This window comes from Scomber japonicus, chromosome 23, assembly GCF_027409825.1.
Source record: "Scomber japonicus isolate fScoJap1 chromosome 23, fScoJap1.pri, whole genome shotgun sequence".
Lineage (NCBI taxonomy): Eukaryota > Metazoa > Chordata > Actinopteri > Scombriformes > Scombridae > Scomber > Scomber japonicus.
Genome location: NC_070600.1, coordinates 19,963,258 through 19,989,479, shown reverse-complemented (window position 1 = coordinate 19,989,479; position 26,222 = coordinate 19,963,258). Strand labels below are relative to the sequence as shown.

Genomic DNA, 26,222 nt, shown 5'->3' with positions numbered 1-26,222 from the left:
TGTTAATGTACAATCATGAAGAAAATGTATGCATGCTGGGCTTCTTTTTACTTTTTAGTGTTTTCAGGCTGCTGCAGATTTATCCTCACGAGTCTAAAATCAGATAAAAATGAGCTGAAGCCTTTTATTTATTTAATTCCTTCAACTAAAATAAGAGGAGGAGGATTTAGGATTTCTACAACTGTGGGAATTTGGTGTTATGGAGTAGTGCAACAAACGGCAATCCAACTGAGAATGAACACCTGAAATATTAGTTTTTTTGTTGTTTTAAAAAAATCTACAGATCCCCCAAAAGTACCCTGACTAAAAAAATGAGTAGTCATGAAAATCTGGATGCCTAAATGTGACCATATGGATGTAAATACTTTTAAACAGAGCACCAACTACAGTATATTATTGCAATTTATCTCAAAATTAAGGCATAAAAGCCTGCAAAAAAACAACCATAATTCAAAAATGTCTTCTTGCTTTTAGAGCATTTCCTAAGAAATATAGTTCATGCATACTTTCCACAGTATTTGCTTTTTCTGCTTTTTAAAAAAAAATGGTGTAACACAATTTTTTTAAAAAATGGTTTTGATGGAAAAATACTTTCCTAACAAACCCTGACTCCCAAAAAAACAAAGAAAAAAAAAAGAAGAAAAGTGGCAGCCTGTGCTTTTTAAACAATAAAATCAGCCTCTTCCTACTTTATAAATATTAGCTCTTGGCTTTGATATAAAAAAAAAAAAAAAGGTCAATGTCGCTCTTTTCTGTTCATATACACAATATTACCCTTCACCTAAAACAGGTAAAGATAATATTTATTTTTTAAAAGTTGTATGAAAAATATATCTACATTATTAATCGTGACATTTTTCCAGTTTTCTCCAGGACGTTTGTTTTTTTTTTTTTTTACTCACGACTTAAAATGTTTTTTTTTGTTTTTTTTTAAATCTAAAAAGATAGAAAGAAAGAAAAAAATCTCTAAACCAGAGAGATCGACCGAAAAGAGCAGAACATCCGACCTTTTGTGTTTCTTTGTAGAGGAAGCCTTTGTTTTTCACAGTAAGATCCCACCTTCATCATTCAATCCATGGACAAACGTCAGCGATACTCTGCACCCATGATTCAGTTGAAACATCTTACCATTTTATGTGTGTGTGTGTGTGTGTGTGTGTTTTGTAGATTTTTTACTTGAACAAATAGACACTGACTGCAGGTCTTAAAAGAAGCCGATATCGACGTTTTTGACTGAAGGTGGACAGAATTGCATATTTTAACTCTCACAAAAAAAAAGAAAAAAAAAAAGAAGTGATTCCTTCATTCGATTGATTCTTTTAAAAAAACAAAAAACAAAAATCCCCTCCCGGACTTCAGAGGTCGTAGGATTACCTGGGATTTAAATGGTCCTTGACAACTGTTCTGTCTCACTTCCACACACATGCTTCTGGACTTGACCTTTGACCCACAGCTGTGACACACATATTAGCTCTTGACCTCAACCAGCACTGCTGAGCATCAGTCGCCGTTTTGTAGACAGAAATATGTTTAGAGAGCAGAAGAAGAATCCAGTTCTTTGAGGAGGGTGAGGAGGGGTAAAACGCAGTCTTGGTTTCCACAGACAGTATGTTAAAAGTTAACAGTTCATCCCGGAGTCCTTCCTGAGCTGGTGACCCCTCGACGTGAGGTCGGGGGTCGTAAGTTGTCTTATCAACTGGCTCCGGGGCTGTGATACGACTTCACTGCTATAGATTAAAAATAAAAGGCGGATTACTGTTCAAGAATCATCGCCTCTTGGAAGGCCTCGATCCATCTGAAGATTAAAAAACACAAAGAAAGAAAGAAAATGAGAAGAAAACACTTTAAAATTGACATAATAACAGTGTGTCAGTATAATTTAAAGGATAGGGCTGGAGTTATTCTATATAGTATTACTATTATATATGTATATTAAAGCCTGATACAGCTTATTTCTCTGTGCCATAGACCTCCGCTGTTGTCCAAAAAATATGAAAAACAAGTCAATAAAACACACAACTCCACTATGTAACACGTTCCTTCATTATAAAGAGTTCTGTAAAGTTAGTTTGTTCAGAAACGGCTCCAAAGACTAATGATAGTGATCACATTTTCACCCTCAGGAGAGTAGTAGCGTATCACAACCTCTTGAATTTGTTCTACATTGTAAATTTCTCAAATAACTTTATTACAAAGGCAAGAAGTACAAGGAACAACTCTACGGAGACTGAAAACATGACACCATTATAAGTCTTTGGAGATGTTTCTGAACAAAATAATGAAGGTAACGAAGGTAAATGTCACCCAGTGTAATAGTGCGGCTTATTATTGTGTTTTTAATAGTTTTGGATCAATATTGGAGGAATAAGATACATCAGTCTCCGGATACACACACAATACTCATAAAGCAAGTTAATTGTTGGTTTGGCTCTGCACATGTGATTGATTGATTTGGATCCACTTCTAAACAAACTAACATGACCAAACTTTACACAATGAAGAAACATGTCCAGTATAATAGTGTGGCGTATTAATATGTTTTGGACACATTGTAAATAAGTTAATTGTTGGTTTGTTAGCTTTTTAAACTCCGTTACCTCTGTGCTGTGGGGATGTCGTCAGCTTTAAAGATGTAAAACAGCGTGTTTTTATGGTACAGCTTGAACTGCAGCTTCTGAGCCGGCCCGTTCTTCTCCTCTCTTAGGAAAAAACCCAGCAAAGGTTGACTCTCCAACGCTGCCACATCCTGATGGGAGAAATAATTACTCGATAAGAAAAAGGGAGAAAAGTCATACATAGTTCATAAGAAACACCAAATCATAAAGTTTGAATACCTCGCTGGCAGCGTAGGTGTACAGGACTTTGTTCTTAATGACAAACCAAAGCCTCTTCCACTGCTTCTTGTTGCCTTTTGACCTGTTTAAGTAGCCGCTCATGGACGAGTTCTCTGTATTGGCGGACACCTGGAAAAAAACAGCGAAAGCAAAATAAATCTCCTCACATCAGATGCAAAAAAAATCCCCCCAAAAACAAAGTTGAGTAAGAAACTGGAGTGTTTTTGTGTCGCTCACTTCTTTTAGTGCAGCAGGAATCTTCTTCTGTTTTCTTGTGAAGGAGAAAGCTCCAGATTTGATGGGAGAGACTGACGTAGAGGCACAACGATCACCTAAAGAAGAAAGACATTTAGTTATAAGAACAAAACAACATGGTTTTACATGGTGGTGTTCTATATTTTTGTTATCATCAACAAATCCTGTAAAAAGACCAACACCAAAAATGCTTTTCCGACTTTCCCAGCCTGTCTGTAACTCTCCGTCCTAAACCACCTGACTCCTACAGCCAATGTAAATATTTAAAGACAGCTCAGAAATATTTTATTTCATTTTTAAAACCTGCCCAGTAATTTCCTATAACTGCTGTAGTTGTTAGCAAGCATTACTAACACAGGAAGAAATAGTGCTTTTTTGGGGAGTGGACTATATTTTAGAGGCAGACACATTTTGTGCTCTAGTGAGTATTTCTAGCATACACTGTCATATATTGATTTTGGAAATCAAAATATGACTTCACAAGATTAATGCCTGATGCAAAAAATATGAATAAATACATTTTGTTGTGTTAAAAAGACATCATTTTGGCTTATAGTGTATAACTGAAGTGCTGTTTTGTTTTTTGTACAACAGAGGTTTATTTCATTTTTGTTGACAATAAGAAAAATCTCTGTAAATCACCTCCAAACGTATCCTTTAAATCTGATTTTGTGCTGAACTATTTTACTCACTGTTCTCCTGCAACTTGGCGAAGCAGTGGTCACACACACGTGCTGGCTGGTTCTTCAAGTACTCCAGGTAGTACTTATTAGTGGAGCATGCCTGACACACCACCTAACAGACACACATTAAAACCGCGATGAGAATGGGGTGGGGGTGAGGGGGGGGTGGCACTTAGATAATATTTTTCGTAGGAGCAGTTGTAGCGGTGCAGACCTTCCCACAGGCGCGACAGTGATGCCTCCTCCAGGTGAGCGTGAACTCGCAGGTGCAGATCATACACATGGTGGCTCTCAGGTCTGGGATCCAGATTGGAGCTTTTGAACCCAACGGAGCACCGCTGTCAACAACACACTCAACAGCCTGAAGTGAGAGAGACGAAGGGTGAACGTGGGTGGCTTAAAACAAATTTAAATACTTGAATCTTATATTTGAGTCATACCTCCTCCTGACTGCGGCTTGATATGAAGGTGATTTTCTTCTTTGTGTAGTCGTCTATGGCCTTGGCGATGGCCTCTAACCATTCGTCTCTCTCCGTAGCCGAGCTAAAAAGTAAAAAAAAAACCACACACAATCAGCTAAAGCGAACACAAGCGGTTCAGCTCATTATAAGATATATCTGATGCAACTGTCGGCTGTTGTGACTAAAGTGCTGACCCGGCAGACAAGATGAAAGAACGTTCGACACTTTCAATGTTCAGCTCGTTCTGATAGGCCTCCTGGCTGGGCTTACTCACCTGGAAAACAAGAGGAAATAACATTGATTGTGTAACATTGAAAATTTATGAGCAATGCTGCTGCAGACTCGGCCTCCATGCATCAATAATTCACTAAAGCCGTGTTTCGCTGGAGTAAATTCTTGGGACTCGGCATCAAAAACAGTGGTACATGAACTTGTAAGTAACTGAGCTGAAGCTATGATAAAAATGTAATATTATATCTTATGAATATTAAAAACACAATGAATAAAACAAAGGACATGTAACTAGAGAATAAAATATGAAAATAAGAGATCTATGAGCTCCAAAAAGTGAATAAGAAGATTTTTTTTACATCAGGGAAAACTGACTGTGTGAACATTCAATTCAACTTGAATGTAAAAGATTAAAATAAGAAGTGACTGAACAATCATCAGTGTGTTTCTAACCTTCATCCCAGCCAGAGAGAGGACACTGTTGAGTTTATACTGGGCAGACTGGACAGGAGTAGTGTACATGAGAGCATCATTAAACTGGAGGAACATAAAAAAACAGTAAACATTAAAATCAAAATACAGCTGAAGAGATACAAGAAAAATGTCAATATGCAAGATAAAGAACTGATTTGAGAGTAAAGACAGGAAAGCAAAATGTATAAGTATTACATGAGCAGATTTTATAAGTCTCCAGACACTTATTGACTTATTGCTCACCAGGAAGAACATCCGCGGCTGCATGACTTTCCTCGACAGCTTCATTAAAGTGCCTTCCTTCAGAAACACCTGCAAATATTAACATGTTTGGTTTAAACAGGCTGCAGCTAAAAACCCCAGTGTCTGATTCATAACTTTATTTTTTTACTCTAAAAACGAGACACAATATAATTGCACAGGAAACGCTGAGATAGATAGACATTTGGGGAATAAAGGAAGGTTTGTCATTGTGTGTGATATTATCAGTCGTTTGATGTGAGTCCTATACTGGTGTAATTAGTATTTTTGGAAAGAAAGGTGATTAAAGTCTTGGGGCAGAAGAAAAATTGTGAAATCTGTGGTTGTAAATCCAAAACAGTGCTTCTAGACCCTTGATATGTTCTTTGCAGTTTGTGTGACTTATAAAATCATTAGAGCGGCACAGATGGATGACGACATACCTCTGCTTTCATAGACATGCATAAAATTCACACAATTCATGTGATTACAGTGATTACACAGTCTACAACTGCCATAAGTGTTGTTTGTGAGTGTGGGAAATGTGTGGGAAATGTTTTTATGTCTAATGGCATTTTCCAATTCTCCCACTGTTAAAAGCTTAAAGGAGTTATCAGCTTTAGTTTGGGTTGGATTTTACAGAAGAAAAAAAAAGTGAGTCAAACAGCATTTTTGTGACTTACCCTGCCTGGCTGAACAATCTCATGGTGACCATTGAGGCTGTACTGAATCTGCATCAACTTCTGAAAGTTATCCTGAAAACACAACAGAACAGAGTTGAGAGGAAACGTGAGGCTAAAGCAGACCATCGCTTCATAAATGAAAGTTTTAAGTAGAATCATTTCTTACCCCTTGTTTCATAATATCGTTGGCGTGGTTGGCCACTTCTTTCACTATACTGAGGGCAGCTGCATGAGTAGCACAGATGAAACATTAAGTTTGGCATGAGATGATTGTTAAGGTATTTTATATTTATTTTCTGTCCCTGTGTTGTTTTCTTGGGTGTAATGTTGTCCTTTTTTCTAACCTTGTGTGTCTTTATAATCCTCTGAGTCCTCTGGAAGATTCTTGAGATAATCTGTAAAAGAGCAAAGAGGTTTCACATGATTTTAAATGATGGAAATCTGTTTTTGCAAACGGAGCCTATTCCTTCCACAGGTTTCTGCCACTGTGTTCGTCCACTGGGTGTCAGTAGAAAACCCCAATGAAACCAAAACAGAAAGACCTCAGTTTGAGTTCATGTGCTGCCAATAAAAGAGCACCATAATTCAATAAACCGCTGACCTGAAGTGTGCAGGAGCTGCTACAACAAACTCAAACAGGGAGTGAGTGTGTGTTTGTACCTGTGAGCAGCAGCTGGTACTGAGGGATCCTCTGCACTGGTTTCAGCAGGTAGTGTTTCAGAGCCAGACTGGCACATCTTGGACTCATCTGAGTAAAAAAAAAAAAAAAAAACCCATAAGTTGTTTTTCACACATTGCTGCAAACCCACATATGCAGACACAACAGTTTCGAAATACCAGGGCAGGATATTCTGATGGCTGCTACTGATAACAATAACAAATACTGGTTAAAGTAGTACTTAAAGAATTTAGAAGAAAATGGAGCATAAGGTATTCTAACTAAAACCCCTGGTTGATAATAGTGGTGCTTATGGTGATAATTAGATGTGATTATTTGATTAATTTCTTTGTAGATTGACAGAAAATGACAAAAGAAACATATAGTCCTGCTAAAAGTTGGTAAAATATGTGTTTCTTGTCAAATGTAATGATAAAAAAACACAACTATATGTCCAGCTGTACCTCAAACTCTCGGACGACGGCGGTGAACGCTGGGTTTTTCCTGCACTGTTCGTCTAACAGCGCCACGTTGTTGTCAAACTGGCGGATGTAGGTGGAGTACATCTTCAGGTACGGACCCTTCTGCACAAAGATGTCTGACAGTCTCTGGTGATCGCTCCTGTCGACAAAATACGTTTCAGACAATGAACCAACTACAGCAAAAAAAAACATTTTGTACTTTTGACTGCAGGTAGGACAAAGTAAATTAAGCTATGAACTTAGTTATTGTCAAAAGGTGAGAAACCAGTCTTAGTGACAAATAACAATAATATTTGCAGAGTTGTGTTCATTTATTCATCCTTTTTCCTTCTTTGTGACTTTCTGGGTATCAGATAACACTTCTACTTTAAGTCTCCCTATTTAGCATTTATAAGCACTACAAACATATAATAAATAGTTTATAACAAACAATGATGTCATCTTAACCTTCCTGTCGTCCTGCCGGGTCAAATTGTCTGTTATCTGTTTTGACTGTTCCTTCTTTCCTTCCTTCTCTCTTTCTTTCCTCCCCCCTCCCTTCCTTCTTTCCATCCTTCCTCTTTTCCTTTCTCCCTCCTACCTTCCTTCCTTCTTTCCTCCCTCCCTCCCTCCTTTCCTTCCTTCTCTCTTTCTTTCGTCCCCCTACCTTCCTCCCCTCCTAATTTCCGTCCTTCTTCCCTTCCCCCCTTCCTCTTTTCCTTTCTCCTTCCTACCTTCCTTCCTCCCTTCCTTCTTTCCTTCTTCCTCCATTCCTCCTTCCCCCAACCTTCCTGCAACCTTCCTCCCTTCCTTCCTTCCTTCCTTCCTTCCCCCAACCTTCCTCCTTTCCTTCCCTCCTTCCTTCCTCCCTTCCTTCCTCCTTTCCTGCCTTCCCTCCTTCCTTTATATACATAGTAATACTGCGCATTACTAAACACTTTAAACGTCCTTATATCTTACGACGTTATTACAATATTGTTTAACACATGTATTATATAAAATAATATAACATATAGTAAATGTTTATATACTGCTTATGAATGCTAAATTGAGGGACTTCAAGTTTTACTGTGCCATTACTCTAATAGATTATGGTAACATTTCAATTATCAACATGTGACAGTAACATGGGTAAACAAACCCTCACTGAACTGACAGCAGCATTGTTCTTTACTGCAGTGTAAAACTGTGCATAAGATATAAATCAAAGGCCATGTTGAGGATCAATGTTGAACCAAGAAACAGCTCTAAAATCTGACATTTACAACAGACAGTTTAGATAATCCCCTCTCACTTTTACTGACTTTTTATAAGTGGCGTTTATAACATGGTAAAACTGTGGAGAGCACATGCCATAAAGCTGCTGTAAAAACCTCTTATCATCACCAATAACTGTGACCAAAACGCTGAAAGTAAGCTCCTCTTAAAAATGTGTCATTGTGTGTGTGTGTGTGTGTGTGTGTGTGTGTGTGTGTGTGTGTGTGTGTGTGTACCAGTGTGCCACTCTCTCCTCCAGCTCCCTCAGCAGGTCTCTGTTGAGCTGGTAGAGCTGCGGCAGGTAATACAGGATCTGGCAGAGGATCCTCTCGTCCACCACCGGCTTCCCATTCTGGCGGGTTGCCTTGGCAACAGCATCCCTGAAGTCCTGTGGGGACACAAGAGGATGAATTCTAGCATTACTTTCACATTGAGACACACACACACACATACACACACAGCTGTATATAGGGTGCGGTGACACATGACAGCATACTGTACTGCAGCTGAACAGGAACACCTGGTTATCACCTCATAAACTGCCCTACACCCTTCTCCCCACACCCCTGCACGAAATTCATGACACACTCACTCACACACACACACACACACACACACACACACACACATATACACGCACAGCTGAGTCAGCGCTCTTGACTTTGTCCAGCGTGCCAACACTCACATCCACCTGGAAGGAAGTAGGGAGGCCACGTAGGATCCCAGAGTCCCAGTTAACTTTTCCTCTCACACTCACACTCACACACTCACACACACACACATTAAGTACGTCTTATGTAAGTTGAGTGAGTTTATTTGTTAAAAGTAACAAATAACTTCATAATAAATGTAAATAGAAACAAAAATGGATACAAATTGGGTTTAGCTTAAAAAGTGGTTCAGAAGTTCTAAATTTATATCATGATGAATTAATTATAAGACAGTATCACTCTGGTTCCTGGCTTGCGTGCACCACTTGTGTATATATTTATTGTTTATAAGCACCAGTTTACATGGAAATCTGCCAAAATTGTCCACTTCAGGCCCTTCTCCAGTCCTTCAGGTAAATATCATCGTGTTAAAATCTAATACACACACACACACACACACACACACACACACACACGCACTCATACACACACACACACACGCACAGAGTCGGATGTTAGCAACAAATAAACCGACTTCAAAAGGGACAAAAACATTAAAAGACACACATCAGCTGAATGACTCGCCACAAGTATGAACACATAGTCACCAGCCCACGCACCCACCTGCACTCATACAGCATATATTACACACACACACACACACACACACACACACAGACACAGACACACAGACACAGGCAAACACGCACACACGCACACACACACACACACACACTGGATTATCTTGGTATGTGTGTGTCTGGAGGTCGTCTCTGTGGCCTGAGGAAGCAGCTGCTGCGCGGCCGGGCCGTCCGCGGATAGAGAAGAATGCAAGCTGACCTCTTTTCTTGGACAGAGCTCTACTCGACGCCCCTCCTCCCTCCCCCCCCAACGTCGGCCACAGAGACATGTTTTCTACTAATCCTGCTGGTGGTTTCACTAAAGCTGCGTCTGAGGCAGCCAGACAGGTGGACCCTCGACTCTCGGTGTGGGTTGTCTGAACTCGCTCACCTGGGATTCCCCCCTGAGGACAGGATGGACCTAGAACAGGCTCTGCCCTTCAAGTACACATAAACAAAGGCACAGCTTCCCTGTCACAAGTTACAGCTAACAGACAAGACCTAAAAAAAAACTGATAAAAACAGGGAAGGGCCACTTATTGTCTCGATAAGCCAATTAATCAGTTAGTCTATTAAACGTCAAACTAGTGAAAAAATGTTTAACCCTAAACTTGTTTTGCAGCAGCTCAAAACTCAAATGTGTTCAGTTTACTTTCACTTTTAACAAAGAAAAGCATTAAATTGTCACATTTGAAAAGTTGAAAACGACAAATATTTGCTCTAAAAAAAGACAAAAACGATTATTTGATTATAAAAACATTTGCCAGTAAATCTTCTGTTAGTCGATTAATCGATTTATCAAATTATTGCAGCTCTAAACTCAAATCAGTGAGCTTTTTAAAATTGAATTTTATGGATCTCAAAGACAAAACATGTACATAGAGCTGCATCTTAAGTTTACAATTACTGATATTAGAAGTTACAACTGAATTTTCTCCATGTCAGTGTGTTCAGTAAGTTCTTTACATCATTTTCCGCCTTAAAAAACAAACCAAAACTACAAGATCCACTCATCCCTCAATCAAAACAAGCAAACAAGTAACATAATGATGCTTTAATACAGCATTTAGTGTGACTGTAAGAAAACCCTCATGCTCAGTTAAGATAAAGTAACTATCATGAATTACAAACCAATCCATGTAAATGATTAAATTATAAAATGAGTGTGTGTATCCGGCTTTAAAGTCACCTTTTGAACCACTGCTATTCTTTCTGGGCTTGCCCCTTCATGTCTTCATATTGGTAAGAGATTGCTAAAGAGATAATGGTAAATATTTGAAGCTACGTAACACCTTTGCAAAATCCTGGATTAATTTATGGAAGGGTTACGAGAAAGCATCACATGGAAACAGCTGCAAGGCAAACCCCAATAACACTTAAAAAAAATGGATAACTGGACTCAAATTGTCAATTAAACAAACTATGTGGAGAATTCAACTTAAAGCTACGACATAATCAAAATGTAAAATGATGGAAAATTGATGATATGTTGCCCATTTACTTACTTACAGTGGGTATTGAAGGCGACATTCTTTATTACACATAACTTTATTTATGGACTTTAATGTTTAGATTTTTTTATATGTGTGGATTTCTTGAGTCTTGAGAAAATGTCATGTAAATATCCTCATTGGAAATATATGTACTTTAATACTTATTTCCCCCACTGTATATATATATTTTCCATTTTTAAGCTTCTAAACTCATCAGAGGAATTAAAACAGCTCACCCTACCAGAGCCGGACCAACCCTTAATTTAAACTGACTCATGCTCTACACACACACACACACACACACACACACACATAAACACACACCCTTGTCCGACAGCGTTTTGAGTGATGAGGTTGATTAAATCACCTCCTCCCTCCCCTACCTGTTCCTGTGTGTTTACCTGCCTGCAGGAAACAAAAAAGAAAACTTCCTCCAAAACACCGCTTCAACTGTGGAATAACTGCATTATTCAACTCTGTGCAAACACTTTGAGCAAAGACAACACAACAAGCCAAGAGCTCATTAATTCATGTCCATCCCTGAGAGGAAAAAAAAAAGCTTTGATCACCATTCAAAACCATCACAGCGTCAGCACCAGTTAGACGCTCTTATTCCCATAGATAGATAGAGAACAACACACATATTTAAAGAAAGGAGGGAAAACAGCTCCTTAAATGTAAGTTTTAAATAATTAAAAACACTCACTATGTGGAGAAGCTTCAGGACATCCACAAACCTGATGAAAGAGAGTAAAAACACATCATTTATACTGCAGCACACTTACTTCTATATACTTTTTAAGCAGTGACACACAGGAGTTCCTGCTTCATTATTAAACCACTCACACTTTCTCCGAGCTCATGATCTCCTGGGCGATGTGCACCACCTTCTTCCTCTTCATCTCATCCTCTTGCTGAAAAAAACACCAGACCGGTCAGATAAGATCGGCAGACTTACCGCTTTCACTTTCAAGTTTTTTTTTCTACTGTTCACTCACGACGGGCTCGCTGCAGATCACCATGATAGATCAAACCGGATCCTGCTTCACTGTGGTACCAAAAAAAACATCGGGACCGAGCTGCTTAGAAAGTAGAGCAGCAACTTTTCCCTTCACTTCACTTTACCCCCCCTCCACCCCACCACACCACACCATAACACCCCCCCCACCCTCCTCTCTTTCTCCTCTCTCTAGTCTCTTTCTGATGGTGTGTGTGTGTTGTGGAATGGTAATGGAAGCAGGCGGTCTCTCGCTGACTTAATTTGGACAGCGGCCTTGGCCCCCCCTCCCTTGCCTCCCCTCCTTCTCCTCACCCCCCTCCTCGACTGAAATGTCCTACCGGTCCTATCGGAGTCCGCGTTAGTGACACCCTGGAGCTTCGAGGGGCGTCAGACACAGGTGCTGACAGTATCATGGAGAGGGTCACAAAGGACGAACGAGGGAGGGAAAAAAAAAAGAGCTATTCCTGAACCTGTAACCCTTCTGTGTTTGCTCACCATCCCCCTTTCAACACACACACACACACACCCACTTCTGACGGGCAGCACACTCACTTGGCAGCAGGCGGGTTCACAGTCAACAGCAGTTATGAGCTGTCCGTTGTTTTCTGTAAATGATCGACCGGTTTTATACGTTGGTGTCATCATGAGTGTTTTTTCTGTGGAAGTAGCCCCAGGTGTCTGCCAACTTCTAACACTTTCTACTTATCCTGTGGGATTGGACCTCCCAAAGCTTTGTAATATAAATTAATTAAAAAAATATAAACATACATACATTTGAGGAATAACATTTTTTAAATATTTATTTAGATTTTTAAAAATATTTCTTTATTTTTATTTTATTTATTATATAATTAGTATTTATTTTTTATTTATTTAATTATTTTTTTATTTTGTTATTATTTCATTTTTTATTATTCATTGATTTATTATTCTATGATTTTTTTCTATAAATTTTGAAATTATTATATACTCTAAAAATTTAAATCTGCACTATAAATATTGTCATTGACTTATTTTAATTGCTATATTAATTCATTGTTATTATGTTTTGTCATACATGATATTAACCCTCCTGTCTTCCTGTTGACTATCCAACTTTCTAAAATTGACCTGTTTGACTGTTTATAAAGCATGAGGGTAAAAACTATCTCTGTGTTGGACCTTTTAACTTCATTCCAACTTAATTCCACAGGTTTTACACATACTTTTTGGAAATTATGGTCAATAGGCCCTAATTTAAATGAAATTGTACCTCATTTTTGAGGTATGAATTCAACCTTTTAAGGTACTAGTTATACTTGTTGACCTTAGGAGGGATAAATTGAACATCTTTTGCTTTTGTGTTGTTGCTCAGACATGAAAAAGACATATGAACACATCAACTTTGACTCTGGAAATTGTAACAATAGTTTTTCCCCCCACTATTTTCTGATGACCACACTTACTCTGTTACTTGAGAAAATCATCAGTAGATTAATTGATAATGAAAATAATCGGTAGTTGCAGCCCTAACTAATTAAATCAATTAAATATGTATATGTATAGAAGATACCTGTTATGAATGGTAATCTCTGCTGGTGTAAACTACAGCCACGATGCTATAGAAATGTCATTTTTCAGTTTCAGTTTCTATTTTCCCCACCCTCCATCACTCAGCTATTACACTGCTTTATAACGAGTGAATCACCTGTTTGTCGACCACGTCCAGGTTCTCCTTGCTGGAGGTGGAGCTGTTGTCCTCATCATCCGAGCTGTGGATCTCCTCCTCCTCGGAGTGGACGTGCTGCCCCAGCCAGCCGCTGATCGCCCCCGAAAAAGGAAAAAGCAAACGCAGCAGACGCCACACAATCAACACAACACACAAACAGAGACGTTGTGACAGTCAGAGAGAAAATATGTGACCGTGAGTCAAAGCAGGGAGAGCAAAGGAGAGGAGAGGAGAGTAGTTCCGCTCCTTGGATAAATAAAGCTTAAAGATGTGTAGGTTTTGTGTAATAAGGAGGAGACTTCTTAGACTGAACGCACAATAATATTTACAGATAATAGTATGAGTCAGTACCTCTAAGTGTTGAGACTCATTCAGAAGAGACTCTTTACGACAGGAAATGTTAATCACAGTCTGATATCGCTAACAACAGAGCTGATTTTTTTTTTTTTTTTTTAAAGGAAGCTGTGGGGGGTTTTGGGGTGGGGGGGCATCTATTGCTTGTTGTGTGACTACTCGAATGACTCCTCAAATGATGGGTTTGGGAGGAGAAGAAAATGCTGAAAGATACAAACCACTTCATCCACAAAAAAAGGGAAACAATCACAAACAGTGGAGGCGTGACAGATGAAGCGGTCGGCTGCAGAGAGTCTGGTGGAAAACCTGTCGCCAGTGTGGAACAATGGAAACTGAAGTAAAACAAACCTTTGAGCCATAAATTGAACACTGAAAAATGTCCCTAAAATACAACAAAACCTCCCGAAAAGAAAAGAAGCTCTTAAATGATGTGTGGAGGTACAACAATCAGTCAATTCATCCATTAGAGGCTGACTTTTAAATGAATCTCCAATTCTTTTGAGATTCGAATCCTCTTTTTCTGGGGTCACTTTTTTAAAAGAAAAATCTCATTCCAGCTACTCAAATGTGAATATTTTCTGGTTTTCTTTAATCTTCTGTGACAGTAAACTGAATACATTTGGGGTTGTGGATGAAATGAAACATTTGAGAGAAAACCAGTGAAAAAGCTATGTGGTAGGCTCACATCCGGAATTAAAAAACAAACAAACAAACAAATAAAAAACAGGTGCTGGACCCCAAACATATAAATGAACAACAGCACACTGTAGCTCCCAATGCGGGTATGATTTATCCTCACATTATACCTGCATTGGGAGATACAGTGTGCAGACTTTTTGGTGCAACATTTTTAACCATTTTTTGACATTTTATGGACCAAATGACGACTTGAATATTGTTATTACCGCCATTATTACATTGTTATTATTATTATTAGTAGTAGTAGTAGTAGTAGTAGTAGTATTCAGTATTAACAGTGTGGAGTTTGCATGTTCTCCTCGTGCCTCCCGCAGACCAAAAAATCATGCACTTTAGGTTAATTGGAGACTTTAAATTTCCCATAAGTATGTATGGTTGTTTGTCTTCTCTATGTTTGATTGGCTCCAGTTTTGACATATACAGACTTTTATTGGAATGAATTGAGAAGTTAAAATCATTGTTGAGGCTTCTGTTTGATGTGTGGGCTAAAGAGTGGGAAGCAGACAACTGAATCAAGCCTTAATTTGATTGATTTAAATACAGTTGGGTGCTTTTCAAATGCAGGATATGTGAGAAGAATGAAAAATGAAGATGGGGATTGTCATGTTTTTTCCTCCAATTTAAATAGCAAGCTACATGTTTAGTTAGTTTACTTCAGTCTTTTCCATATCGTGATATCAATACCAGAAAATCTATAAATCTTACTAATGTTGCTATACTGACGTCAGCTCATCACCCACTTAATATCATATCATATTTACAGTATGCCCACATCACATCCACTATGCTCATTTCAAGCCAAATTTTTCACCACAGAGCTTTAAAACCTGTATTTCTGCATGCCGAACTCGCTCCGCCGCATCTCCATCAAGCCTTCGCGTCTGCTGGCGGCGACACAACACGCAGTCTGGGTCCGCTTACACACAAACAAAGCGGCGCCTGCCAGGTCGCTACAAGCAGCAACATGCAGTTTGAGTGGGTCTTGTCATTTAATGTTTTGATCCAGCTCTCGTAATCTTTTTTTTCTTTCTTTCTTCTTTTGAATTCGGCTTTCAGATGAAGTGCGGCTACAGATAAGGAATTAATGTGTCATCACATCAGAAGACACAGCAGAGCCTGAAGAGCGGGGGCGTCAAACTCATTTTACTTCTAATTTGATCTCAAGTGAGCTGAACTAGTAAAACCATCAAATAATAACCTACAAATGATATATAACATCTTTACTATGATAAACCATCTATGTACTGTGAAAAATGAGCAGTTTCAACAATTCTGTGTTTTTTCAGATTTTCATGTTCTAGTTCACCTAAGACAAATATAACCTATAATAATAATTATTATTTAATAACTATTTAAATGTATTTTACTGAAACTGAAAATTATGAAACCTTAAAAAGAAATCCTACTACTACTTATAAAACTATTTATAAACATAACAATCTTATTAAAACTATTAATTATTAATTTAACAAAAAAGGCACCTTTACAAAGATATAACATTTTTAAAAAAACATTTTTTGCCGTCAAATTTCAGAATAAAAGACATTTATGGTGAAAAATTGGAATTATTTTTCTGTAATCTTCACATTTTGCAAAGTTATCCAGTGGACCAGTTCTGACAACCCTGATGTAGAGTTTACAGATGTTAGCTGATAAAGAGATGATAGCTGAGAATAAATATCCTTTTTCTCTCATCAGCAATTGCCCACTTTCTCAACTTCCTTGTTTTTCCTTCCACATCCTTTCACAGTTTCTTTTACCAAAATTCAATACACTCACTCTTCCTCCCCTTTTTTTCCCTCTCTCTCTCTCTCCTCAAAGTCTTTCTCCCTTACGCTCCTTTTCTCTCTATAGTCGAGCATTCCTGCACTCTGGGTCAGGCACAGAGCGCCACTTGTTTACAGCCCAGGACGCTACTTACATAAACTTAACAGGCTCAGATGCCTGGGAAACACTACAGATTCACTTCTCTCCCTTCTTTCTCTCTGTCTCTCTCTCTCTGTCTCTCACACCTCTAACCACTTTTGCATACCAGACAGAATTAAGAAGCAGGCTACAGCAGTCTTAATTGTTTTTAAACGGCGCATTTTACACCGCTGTAACCCTCGGCGACACATAACACGGTCATGGCCTTGACCTCGTCACTTGTAGTGCTGCCTCGGACCAGAAACAGAGGAAATAGGAACCGTGCCATCTATCATGGGAACAGCTCCCGAGTCTGGGCCGACTGTCAAGAGCGGACTGACTTAATGGAATCTTAATGGCATGAATGTGACTGAGAGAGGGAGTGATTTTCTTATGCTTAAAAAACTAACCCTGGATGTACTGGTTGGTTAATTCATAATTCTGATTATTAGTTATTTCAGTCATTTATCGAGCAGCATGCAACATGTTTGAGCTTCTTAAAGCTGCACTGATTGTTATATATTTAAATTAACAGTGAAACATAGTGATGACCCCGAAGAACAGGGGAGTCAAACTCATTTTCATTCAAGGGCCACATACAGACCAATTTGATCTCATGTGGGCCAGATCATTAAAAAGATGGAAGGAAAGAAGGAAGGAAGGAAATAAGGAAATAAGAAGGGAAGGAAGGAAAGACAGTCAAAAGGAAGGAGGGAACAAAGGTAGGAAAGAGAGATAGTAAAGGACAGACAGACAGAAGGAAGGGAGAAAGGAAGAAAGGAAGGAAGGGCAGATGGAAGGAAGGACAGAAGGAAGAAAGGAAGGAAGGACAGATGGAAGGAAGGAACGAAGAAAGGAAAAAAGGAAGGTAGGAAGGTAGGAAGGAAAAGAGCACTGGATGGCAAGTGGGCCGGATCGCACCCCTCAGTGGGCCGTATCTGGCCCGTGGGCCGCATGTTTGCCTTAGGAGAACCCTGACTCTGCAGTTTTCCAGCTCTTCTAAGCGTTTCGGTGACTTTCAGCTGGTTGTTTCAGTTTTACAGCTCACAACGGCACAGTTTTGGGTTCTGTTTGGTTTTCTCAACATTTTCACTGGAAAAAAAGCACAAAAATAACCACCGGACACGACCTGCCCAGCACCAAACAGCAGGCACACTAAGTTAGAGATAAGCTGGTCAACATAGAGGAGCATTTAGCTGTTTAAGAGATGGCTATTTCCCTTTATCAAGCAACAAGTTTCAGCTTCCTAAAGCTGCACTGACCATTACTTTTAAACTAAAAATGGATCAAATGACCATTATCATTGTGAGCATAGTGAAGACACCTCAGAGGATCCCTGACATTTCGGTGCCTTTCAGCTGGTTGTTTTGGTTGTTTACGGACCACAAAACTTTTGATTCAGTTTGGTATTCTCCAAGTGACATTTTCAGTGCCCCCCCCCACTCCCCCACCCCAAATAAGCATTGTACAACCTGCCCAGAACCAAACAGCAGGCAAGTAAAGATAGTGATTACCATGTGAACATAGTGGAGCATTCAGCTGTTTAAGAGATGGATATTTCCATTTATCAAGTAATATCTAACATGTTTGATCTTCTTAAAGCTTTAAATTAAAAATGGATTAAATGACCATTATCGTTGTGAGCATAGTGACGACCCCACAGAAAACCCTTGACTTTGCAGTTTTCCAGTTCTTCTAAGTGTTTTGGTGCATTTCAGCTGGTTGCTTCAGTTTTATGGCTCACAACATCACAGGTGCCATTTTCGCAGACAAAAATATCACCAAACAGCAGGCAGATAAAGTTAGGGGCTAGTTGGTGAACATCATTAAACCGTTTAGCCGTTAAAGAAATGGATATGTAAATTTATAAGATAAGGTCAAATAAAATATTAACATACATTATAGCAGCAGCAAACTAGATAGTAAAAACAGAAAGAGCATGAATAGAAAGAATACAGAGAAAAGAATACAAGCAATGAAAAAACTAATACAAGTAGTAGTAAAAAAAGTAGTAGTAAAAAATGTAGGGAAAAGCAACATGCAGCACATTACTATTTTTATCTTCACTAAAGAGGTGATTCTAATCTGACTTCCTTCATAAAATTGGATACAATATTCATAAAGTGTAATGAAATTTAGTGAAAAGCTTGCCAAGAAACAACTGAATAGATGTTGTTTGTTATCTGGAGGTTATGTAGTAATTTATTAACATTTTATATGACTGCTGTTGATGTTCCATATCTTTTATATGATAATGTAATTTAGTCATGTGCTCAACATCCTCTTTTTTAGTCCATCTGTATCTCAGTGGGTTTGTTTTAATGACATCTTTTCATGTGTGAAGCCCCTCTGCAAACATAAAAAAGATTATTTGTTCACTCGCCGGGATGAGAGCAAAACTATACAAAAAGAAGAAGAGGAGGAAAAAAGTGATGAGGTTAAGAAGAGGCTAAACACAGTGAGAGGGCAGGCAGCTGAGGAGGAGGAGGAAGAGGAGGAGGAGGAGGCTGGTGGTTGCTGGAGGTTTATTTTCCCTGTTTCTAAAGAGCTGTGTGGCGTTTCTGCGATTCTCAGACATTTCCTGCCCTGGCCACTGAAAATAACCCACAGGAAAACAGGCTGACCTGCTGCACATCAATGCTCTATTCAAATTCGCTGCCACTGGCTCAAAGAAAGGGCTGACTTTCACACTCACGTAAACAACAAACTGCTCATGTCACCTGTGTGCAACCTGCCCCACACACACACATACACACATATATAACAGCTTCCTGCACCGTAGCATAACGTAACAGGTCACCTGCAAATTAAAGGGTGATAACGGAGGGGTTAAGTGTAAAACGACGGGGTCTGGATCTCAGCCCATATTAACTTTAGACTCCTTTTCTCACACTCAAACACAGTCATGCCATTGTTCTTAGTATAAAAACGTCTTTTTCTTTGCTTCATTCATTGATAATTACTGTTAAAGACACATGTTCCTATTTTACAGTGTGACATCTTTCTGATTCCCAATATACCCAATATACATACATACACATATTCTTATAGCTTAGACTTTTTCTAATGTGAACCACAATCTACAAAAATGGAAATAAGATGCATTTTCTTTTTAGTTTTGTGCAGCTGATACACATTTTAAATAGGTAAATGTACAAGTTTGACCTGAGACTATGAGTCAGAGTATGAACACTATGTAAGGGTTAATAAAAAGTTGATGACAGACAGGATTTGTGCTGAAATGATTAGTCTATTAAACTATAAGTGGATTGTTTAAAAAAAAGACTGACAACTAATTAATACTTAAGGTAATTTGTCAGGGAAAAACACCAAATATTTACAGTTTCCAGCTCTATAAATGAGAGGATCTTTGTTCTGTTTCTGCTGCTTCACAGACTAAACACTTACTAAATCATACAAATAAATAACTGATAAAGATGGGGTGGCCTCAGGGATTTGGCTCCTATCATTTCCTGTCATCTCTTATACTGTAATCCCTCTAATAAATGCACAAATGCCAGACAAATATGAACAAAAATCAACATAATAATAATAATAACAACAATAATAAAAGTGATCATTATTACAAGCTGAAAGTTTTAAGCTTTGAGTAAAAGTACCGTACCTCTCGTACTCATCGTCCTGGCATCGGTGATACGGATCCTGCACTTCATAGATGTCTGAATCCTCTCCATCTGCCCAGCCGAGCCTCGCGCTGTGAAAAGGCAGGTTCATATATTCGGGGATCTCTTCATATAGAGGAACGTTCTCATACTCCACCGATCCCCCTCCGCCTTCTCCGCTGAAATCAACCTCTCCGATACAGCTACTGGGCCTCTCCCGGCTTTTCTCCCCCCGGTTAGACTCCACGCTGGTACAGTCCAGGGACTGCCCTCCCTTGGCCAGCAGCTTTGGCAGCATCTTGACAGACAGCCGGAGCTCCAGCAGCTTCCGGAAAGAAAGGCTCCTCTTTTGAGAGTCGGCCCGCGTTGCCAGATCAGCTGCAGAGAAGGACTGCGCCCTCTGCTTGCCCCCCAGCATCGGGGCTCTGCTCTTTGGTGGCACGCTGCTCCTGGTGGGCATCTGCCGGCTGAAGAAGGTGACGCAGGGTCGGGTGAAGCGCCACGCTGTTTTCTCCTGAGGGGGCGCGGGCAGCTCTCTCATGGGGGTGTTTGCATGTGGAGGTGCAGGAGGGCAAATGGAGGGTGGAGGAGGCGCTGGCAGGCTGTGTCTTTGAGGTTTTCTGGGTGGGGCCCTCATCGAATGCTGGTCCTCGGCGGAGAAGGCCTTCCTGGCATTGACCAGAGGAGGGTGGCAGCCGAATTTGATCTGCTTGGGGAGGCTGTGAGTGATGGGGTAGCGCTCAAAGTCGCCGTACCCGTCCTCCTCGTTGTCCTCCTCCGCCGCCGCCCGATACTCCTCGCCGTCTTTGCTGTGGCTCATCGACTCGGGTTGTGAGAGCAGGTCTAAGGAGTGGGAGGTGTTTTTGTGTAGCGGGGGGAACATGTGGACTGTTCTGTGGAGGCGAGGCGAGAGGGAAGTCTCTCGAGGAGGAGGGACGGGTGCGTCGGCATCGTTCTCATACGTGTCCTCTTGGAGCTCCTCGCCCTCTGAGCAAAAAGACAAACAAGCTAGACTCCCTTCCGCCTCTCTCAATTCGACCCCCTGTTTTTGCTCTTCCGCCAGCTGCTGATCCTGGACGCCGCCCTCCACGCCATCCTGCCTCACCAAGGTCGGCTTTTTAAGTTTACGCGGCTGAGGGACCGGGAGAGGCTTACTGGGGGCGGCGGGGACCTGCAGGTCTGGCTGTAAACTTACCGGCGACCCTTCATCGCTTTCATCCTGAGCGTTTTCGGCAGGATGGAGCTCATGAAGGGTGACGCTCGGGGAGAGAATGATGCTGCCGGCAACATCACAGGCCCACGTAGAGTCTTGTAAATCTGTATTCGGGGCCTCTGTTTGACCAGGTTTTGGGATATCAGGCTCAGCAGCAGCAAAACTTCTTCTTTCCTGATGTTTGACAGCATCCGAAACTTTCCCCTGTGCATCTTTACTCCCCAATCCCCGATCCAAGTGTCTCTGTCTTTGGGGTTTATCCCTTGGCTTTTTGCTTATCCCTCCACCTTCATTCTTCTCCACAGGTGCTCCTTTCTGCCGGTTTTCTGACTTCTCCGCGAATCCTTCTTTGGTAATCCCGTTCTGCAGCAGGCCTTTGTGCAAATCGCCCCCAATCTCGGTTACACTTCCGTTTTCGAGGCGCCGACATTGAGAACACTCCTGAAGCCCACAGGAGCAGGTGGGGATGATGTAGTCTGATTCACGTTTATTAGAAGCTGATAAAATCCCATTTTTGGAGTTGAGGAGCGACAAGTTGTCGTCTAAAGCCTCCTCCTGCTCCTGGGAGAGGTTGAGGGGTCCGCTGGGTTTGGGAGGAGGGGGTGAAACAGGTGGAGAGGTGGAGGCTGAGGATGATTTGGGGATGCATGGTTTAGGGGCGACAGCCGGTTTTGTCCTTTTGAGAGTGGCGGGGGAAGGCTGGGAGACGACAGAGGGCTGAGGGAGCAGACCTGGTTTGGGGGCGATGGGTGGGGGAGAGGGCTTGGTGGTGGTCGAAGGGATTTTAGGTTTGGGAGCTAACGGAGGCTTCTTCACACCTGCACGTTAAAAAAAAAGAAGGAGAGATTAACAGGAAAGTCAAAAGTTGCTTACACACCCTTCCTCTCACATATGAATCATGCATCAGCAGCACGTGAAGGCATCCTCCCCTCCTCTAATATAAGCACGGACAGCTGCAAGCTGCGGTTAAGGCCCAGGGTCAAAAGGTCACGCTCCGGGTCAGGGGAGAGAGACTGGGGGTTGGACTGAACGTGCAAGAAGTTTCAGAGTTCAGAATTAGGGTGTCAATGTTAAAACAAAAAAAAATAAAGCCAGTTATTTCCTGCTTCTTTTGTTTCTTTTTAATAATCATTCAGCTGATAAATGAGTACAACTTCAAATTTTGTTTTAATTTAATTCAAATTTACGACTGAATTGATATCTTCCTTCTCTAAAGCTTTTAAACTACACTGGCAGAGCAACACATCTTATAGAAATATTGACTTTTACTCTGTAATACTCTTCTTATGGGTGCATTTTTGTGTCTTTTCTCTCTCTACTCTAGTAGGTTACTGCTAAACCTAACACTTTATTGAGAGATTATTCTATTTATTTTAAGTGCAATACCTTACACATTGTGCTATTGTAGCTGCATCTCATCTTTCTAGCTGTGTGTGTCATTTCTCTATCTGGTTGTCATGTTTTTTAAATTTGTCTTTGAAGCACAAATGGAGTGGCACCTATAATTTCATTATATGTAAAATATGATGACAATAAAGCTTTCTAAATTCTAAATGAGACTATTTTTGACTATCATTGGTAGATTTATACAATACAATGTCAGAAGAATTATGAAAAATGTTGATAAATGTTTCCCAAAGTCCAAAACGATGTCCTCAATCGTCTCGCTTTGTCCACAATGCAAAGATATTCAATTTACTGTCAAAAGAAACAACAGTACATTTTCACATCAATAAGCTGGAAAAAAAATCAATGATCAAAATAGCTGGTAATAAACTTTATAGCAGGGCAACAAATCTTAGAGAACAATAGTTACTACTACTGTACTAAATCTAACACTCTATTGATAGATTAGACTATTATTGGTAGATTTATACATTTAAACTATAGCCTACTGCTGTACTTCTAAAAAATAAATAAAACCATACTGCTTATGTGGCCTCCAAAAGTCCAAGATGATGATCATTTTGTCCCCAATTAAAGATATTCACTTTACTGCCATAAAGAGGACTCATAAAACCAGTAAATATTGACATTAATAAGCTGGAACATGACTCAAAATGATTAATCTATTACCAAAACACTTGGAGATGAATTTAATAGTTACCCTGCAGCTCTAAACTAAATATTTGTAGATGATGACACACTCTGAATCCCTTTGAGATTCACCTAGTTAAATAAAGATGAAACAAAACAAAACACACACACACACACACTTATAAAAAGCTATGAAGTGAGATTGTAGGCCATATTTTCCGCTCTACACCACGAGAAGCAGAGTCATCGAGCGGATGTTTCCGAAAAGGCCAACAACCGAAAAAACCTCTTCACCCTCCTCCTCCTCCTCAAAAATACACGCTGCTGCTGCCCTGCGCTGCCAACACCAAACTCTGTTCAAATATAAGCCAGTTTAATGTAACTCCACTTATAGCAAACGTTAAATAAGGTGGGAAACAACTATAAGATTAAATTAAGCATGATTTAGATCCACTTTTTCATTCGGCATTAACTAAAAACCCTTTAATATTATAAAAAGCAGCTGGATGCCATTATTTACTAAAACCTCTCCCAAGCATTTAGCAGCATTAAGAGTCAATTTAACACTTTTAATTGCTGGTTAGTTACTAGATTCAAATGCAACTTGTTTATTTTATAAGCCGATTTCACCATAACATGATAAAGATGCCATAAAAGTTCATGTCAGGTTGTCTAAGCCTAATAATAACCCAAAAAAGCATTAATTAACAAACTTTTGAACAGAGTTTGGCCTGATGCGTTCTCTGGAGAAGCCAGGTAAAAAAAACCTCTCATGTCGTGGAGGGAGTAGTAGGAAAAAAACATGCAGAAAAACTATGAAGATTACAAGTTTAGTGCATTAAATTCACTCTGACAAAAGTTGCGCTACTGTTTCACATGATTTGTTAACACTGTAGCTCATTATCGAGTTTGTCTTTCTGCATCAACAGCAGGACAGATGTTTAAGACAAAGGATTTAACCCCCTCCAGCTGCAACAAAACGGAAAAGGGGATTTTTTTGTGTATCGTGAGCTAGGATGGCATTTTTCTTTGAGAAAACACTCAACACTGAGAGTTATCCTCTTTAATTTATCTTGTTTTTTTAAAAGCTGTTATTAAGAAAAACTGTAATTAGGCTAACTGTGTAAAAATAGAGTGGATGCTGGATGTGGACAGTTTTTACCTTTATCGTCCACAAAAAGTATAAAAAGTAGTAAACGCGTATATTTGCATTTTTAATAACTTAATACAGACGCTTGCATGATTTTTGCTAAGTTAAGTTAGCTCCCCCACCAAACAAACCTGTGCTCATGACTCCCGACTTGCTCCTTTCTCCATTTACTTTCAATGGAAATGCGAGAAAAGCTGCGTTTTTTCCTCCATCGACACCATTGTCATTTGGAAATCCTCCTCAAGGAGAAAAACATGCAGATCCATCGCTGTTTGTTCCTTATCTCGCCACCGCATCCGTGGAGAAAGACTTCATGCCTGTTGCTTTTTCCATTTTTCCCAAAGTTTTTTTGGCCACGGGTGATTTTTCCCAACAGCGTCAAGTCGGATACAACAAGGAGACTAACTTCCTGTATACGACCTTTAAAAATAACCTCCTGCTGAAGTACTCAGAGCCTTTAGGAAAGTAAAAGTACCAAATACTGTAATGTACAAATACTGTATTACAAGTAAAAGTACCTATACTGCAATGTACAAATACTATGTTACAAGTAAAAGTCCTGAAAAATCCTACTTAAGTAAAAGTAGGCCTACACACGTATGAGCTTGATGTAAGCTATTAGCCTATTTTAAGATAGTAATTATATTGAGTAGTAGGGCATTATTTTTTTGATAGTATCTTATTATTTTGAGTTACTAAGTCATTTTTTTGAGATACTAAGTCATTATTTTAGGATGGTATCTTATTATTTTGAGTTACTAAATCATTGTTTTGAGATACTAGGTCATTATCTTAAGATAGTATCTCATTATTTTGAGATATTAAGTCAATATTTTGAGTTACAAAGTCATTATATTGAGATACTAAGTCAATATTGTGAGATATCTTGTTATTTTAAGATACTAAGTCATTATCTTAAGATAGTATCTTATTATTTTGAGTTACTAAGTCATTATTTTGAGATACTAAGTCATGATTTTGAGATACTAAAGTCATTATTTTGAGATAGTTTCTCATTATAATTAACACATTTTCATCATATTGGCAGAACTGGGCTTCCATACTGATCTTATCCTAAACTGTTGCTGTTTCTCTGCATTTATTAATCACAGGACTGTTTTCAAAAATGTTTACAGTAAAAGTAGCTACATTATTATTATGAACTGGATGTAGTAAAAGTATTACAGTAAAAGCAAAACAACAACTGACCTTAACACTGAGAGCAAACACTGCTACCAGCCAGAAGTATCCTTGTTACTATGGTAACTCAGTCATACAGTAAGTGCCATAACTTCTTGTTTACAGTGGTGGAAAAAAGTATATACAACCTTTAATTATGTAAAACTACCAGTACAGTATGTACAAATACGATATCACAAGTCAAAGTCCTGCATGTGAAGTAAGTAAGTAAGTACTATGCTTGTTGTAGTTAAAGTATTACAGTAAACGTACCATAAGATAAAAAGGTAAGTCGTTTCTATGGTTTCCGTTAGCTTTACACTCTAACCGTTAGGGCCTCCTCCACTTCCCTCA

General features: G+C 39.4%; 1 protein-coding gene across 1 annotated transcript; it reads right to left on the bottom strand.

Annotated features, from left to right (window-relative positions):
• Positions 1-616: 616 nt before the first annotated feature.
• Positions 617-25,032, bottom strand: fgd6 (FYVE, RhoGEF and PH domain containing 6). Its single transcript, XM_053314146.1, has 21 exons — positions 24,821-25,032; positions 20,292-22,320; positions 13,688-13,799; positions 11,847-11,914; positions 11,707-11,737; positions 8,474-8,625; positions 6,984-7,140; positions 6,522-6,609; positions 6,206-6,256; positions 6,028-6,086; positions 5,862-5,933; positions 5,182-5,250; positions 4,918-5,001; positions 4,428-4,507; positions 4,213-4,315; positions 3,987-4,133; positions 3,782-3,884; positions 3,072-3,166; positions 2,835-2,963; positions 2,598-2,746; positions 617-1,795 (listed from the first exon to the last, which is right to left on the bottom strand). The coding sequence occupies exons 1-21, from the start codon at positions 24,828-24,830 to the stop codon at positions 1,753-1,755; spliced, it is 3,831 nt and encodes a 1,276-aa protein (XP_053170121.1). The 5' UTR covers positions 24,831-25,032; the 3' UTR covers positions 617-1,752.
• Between the last annotated feature and the right edge of the window lie 1,190 nt (positions 25,033-26,222).

What these genes read in the sequence shown, in the direction of transcription:
- fgd6 (XM_053314146.1), bottom strand. An exon ending in CCGTCGTCCGAGAGTTTGAG is followed by an intron (nt 6,610 to 6,983) that starts GTACAGCTGGAC and finishes TTTTTTACTCAG; the next exon opens with ATGAGTCCAAGATGTGCCAG. An exon ending in ACTGTCGCGCCTGTGGGAAG is followed by an intron (nt 3,885 to 3,986) that starts GTCTGCACCGCT and finishes TGTGTCTGTTAG; the next exon opens with GTGGTGTGTCAGGCATGCTC.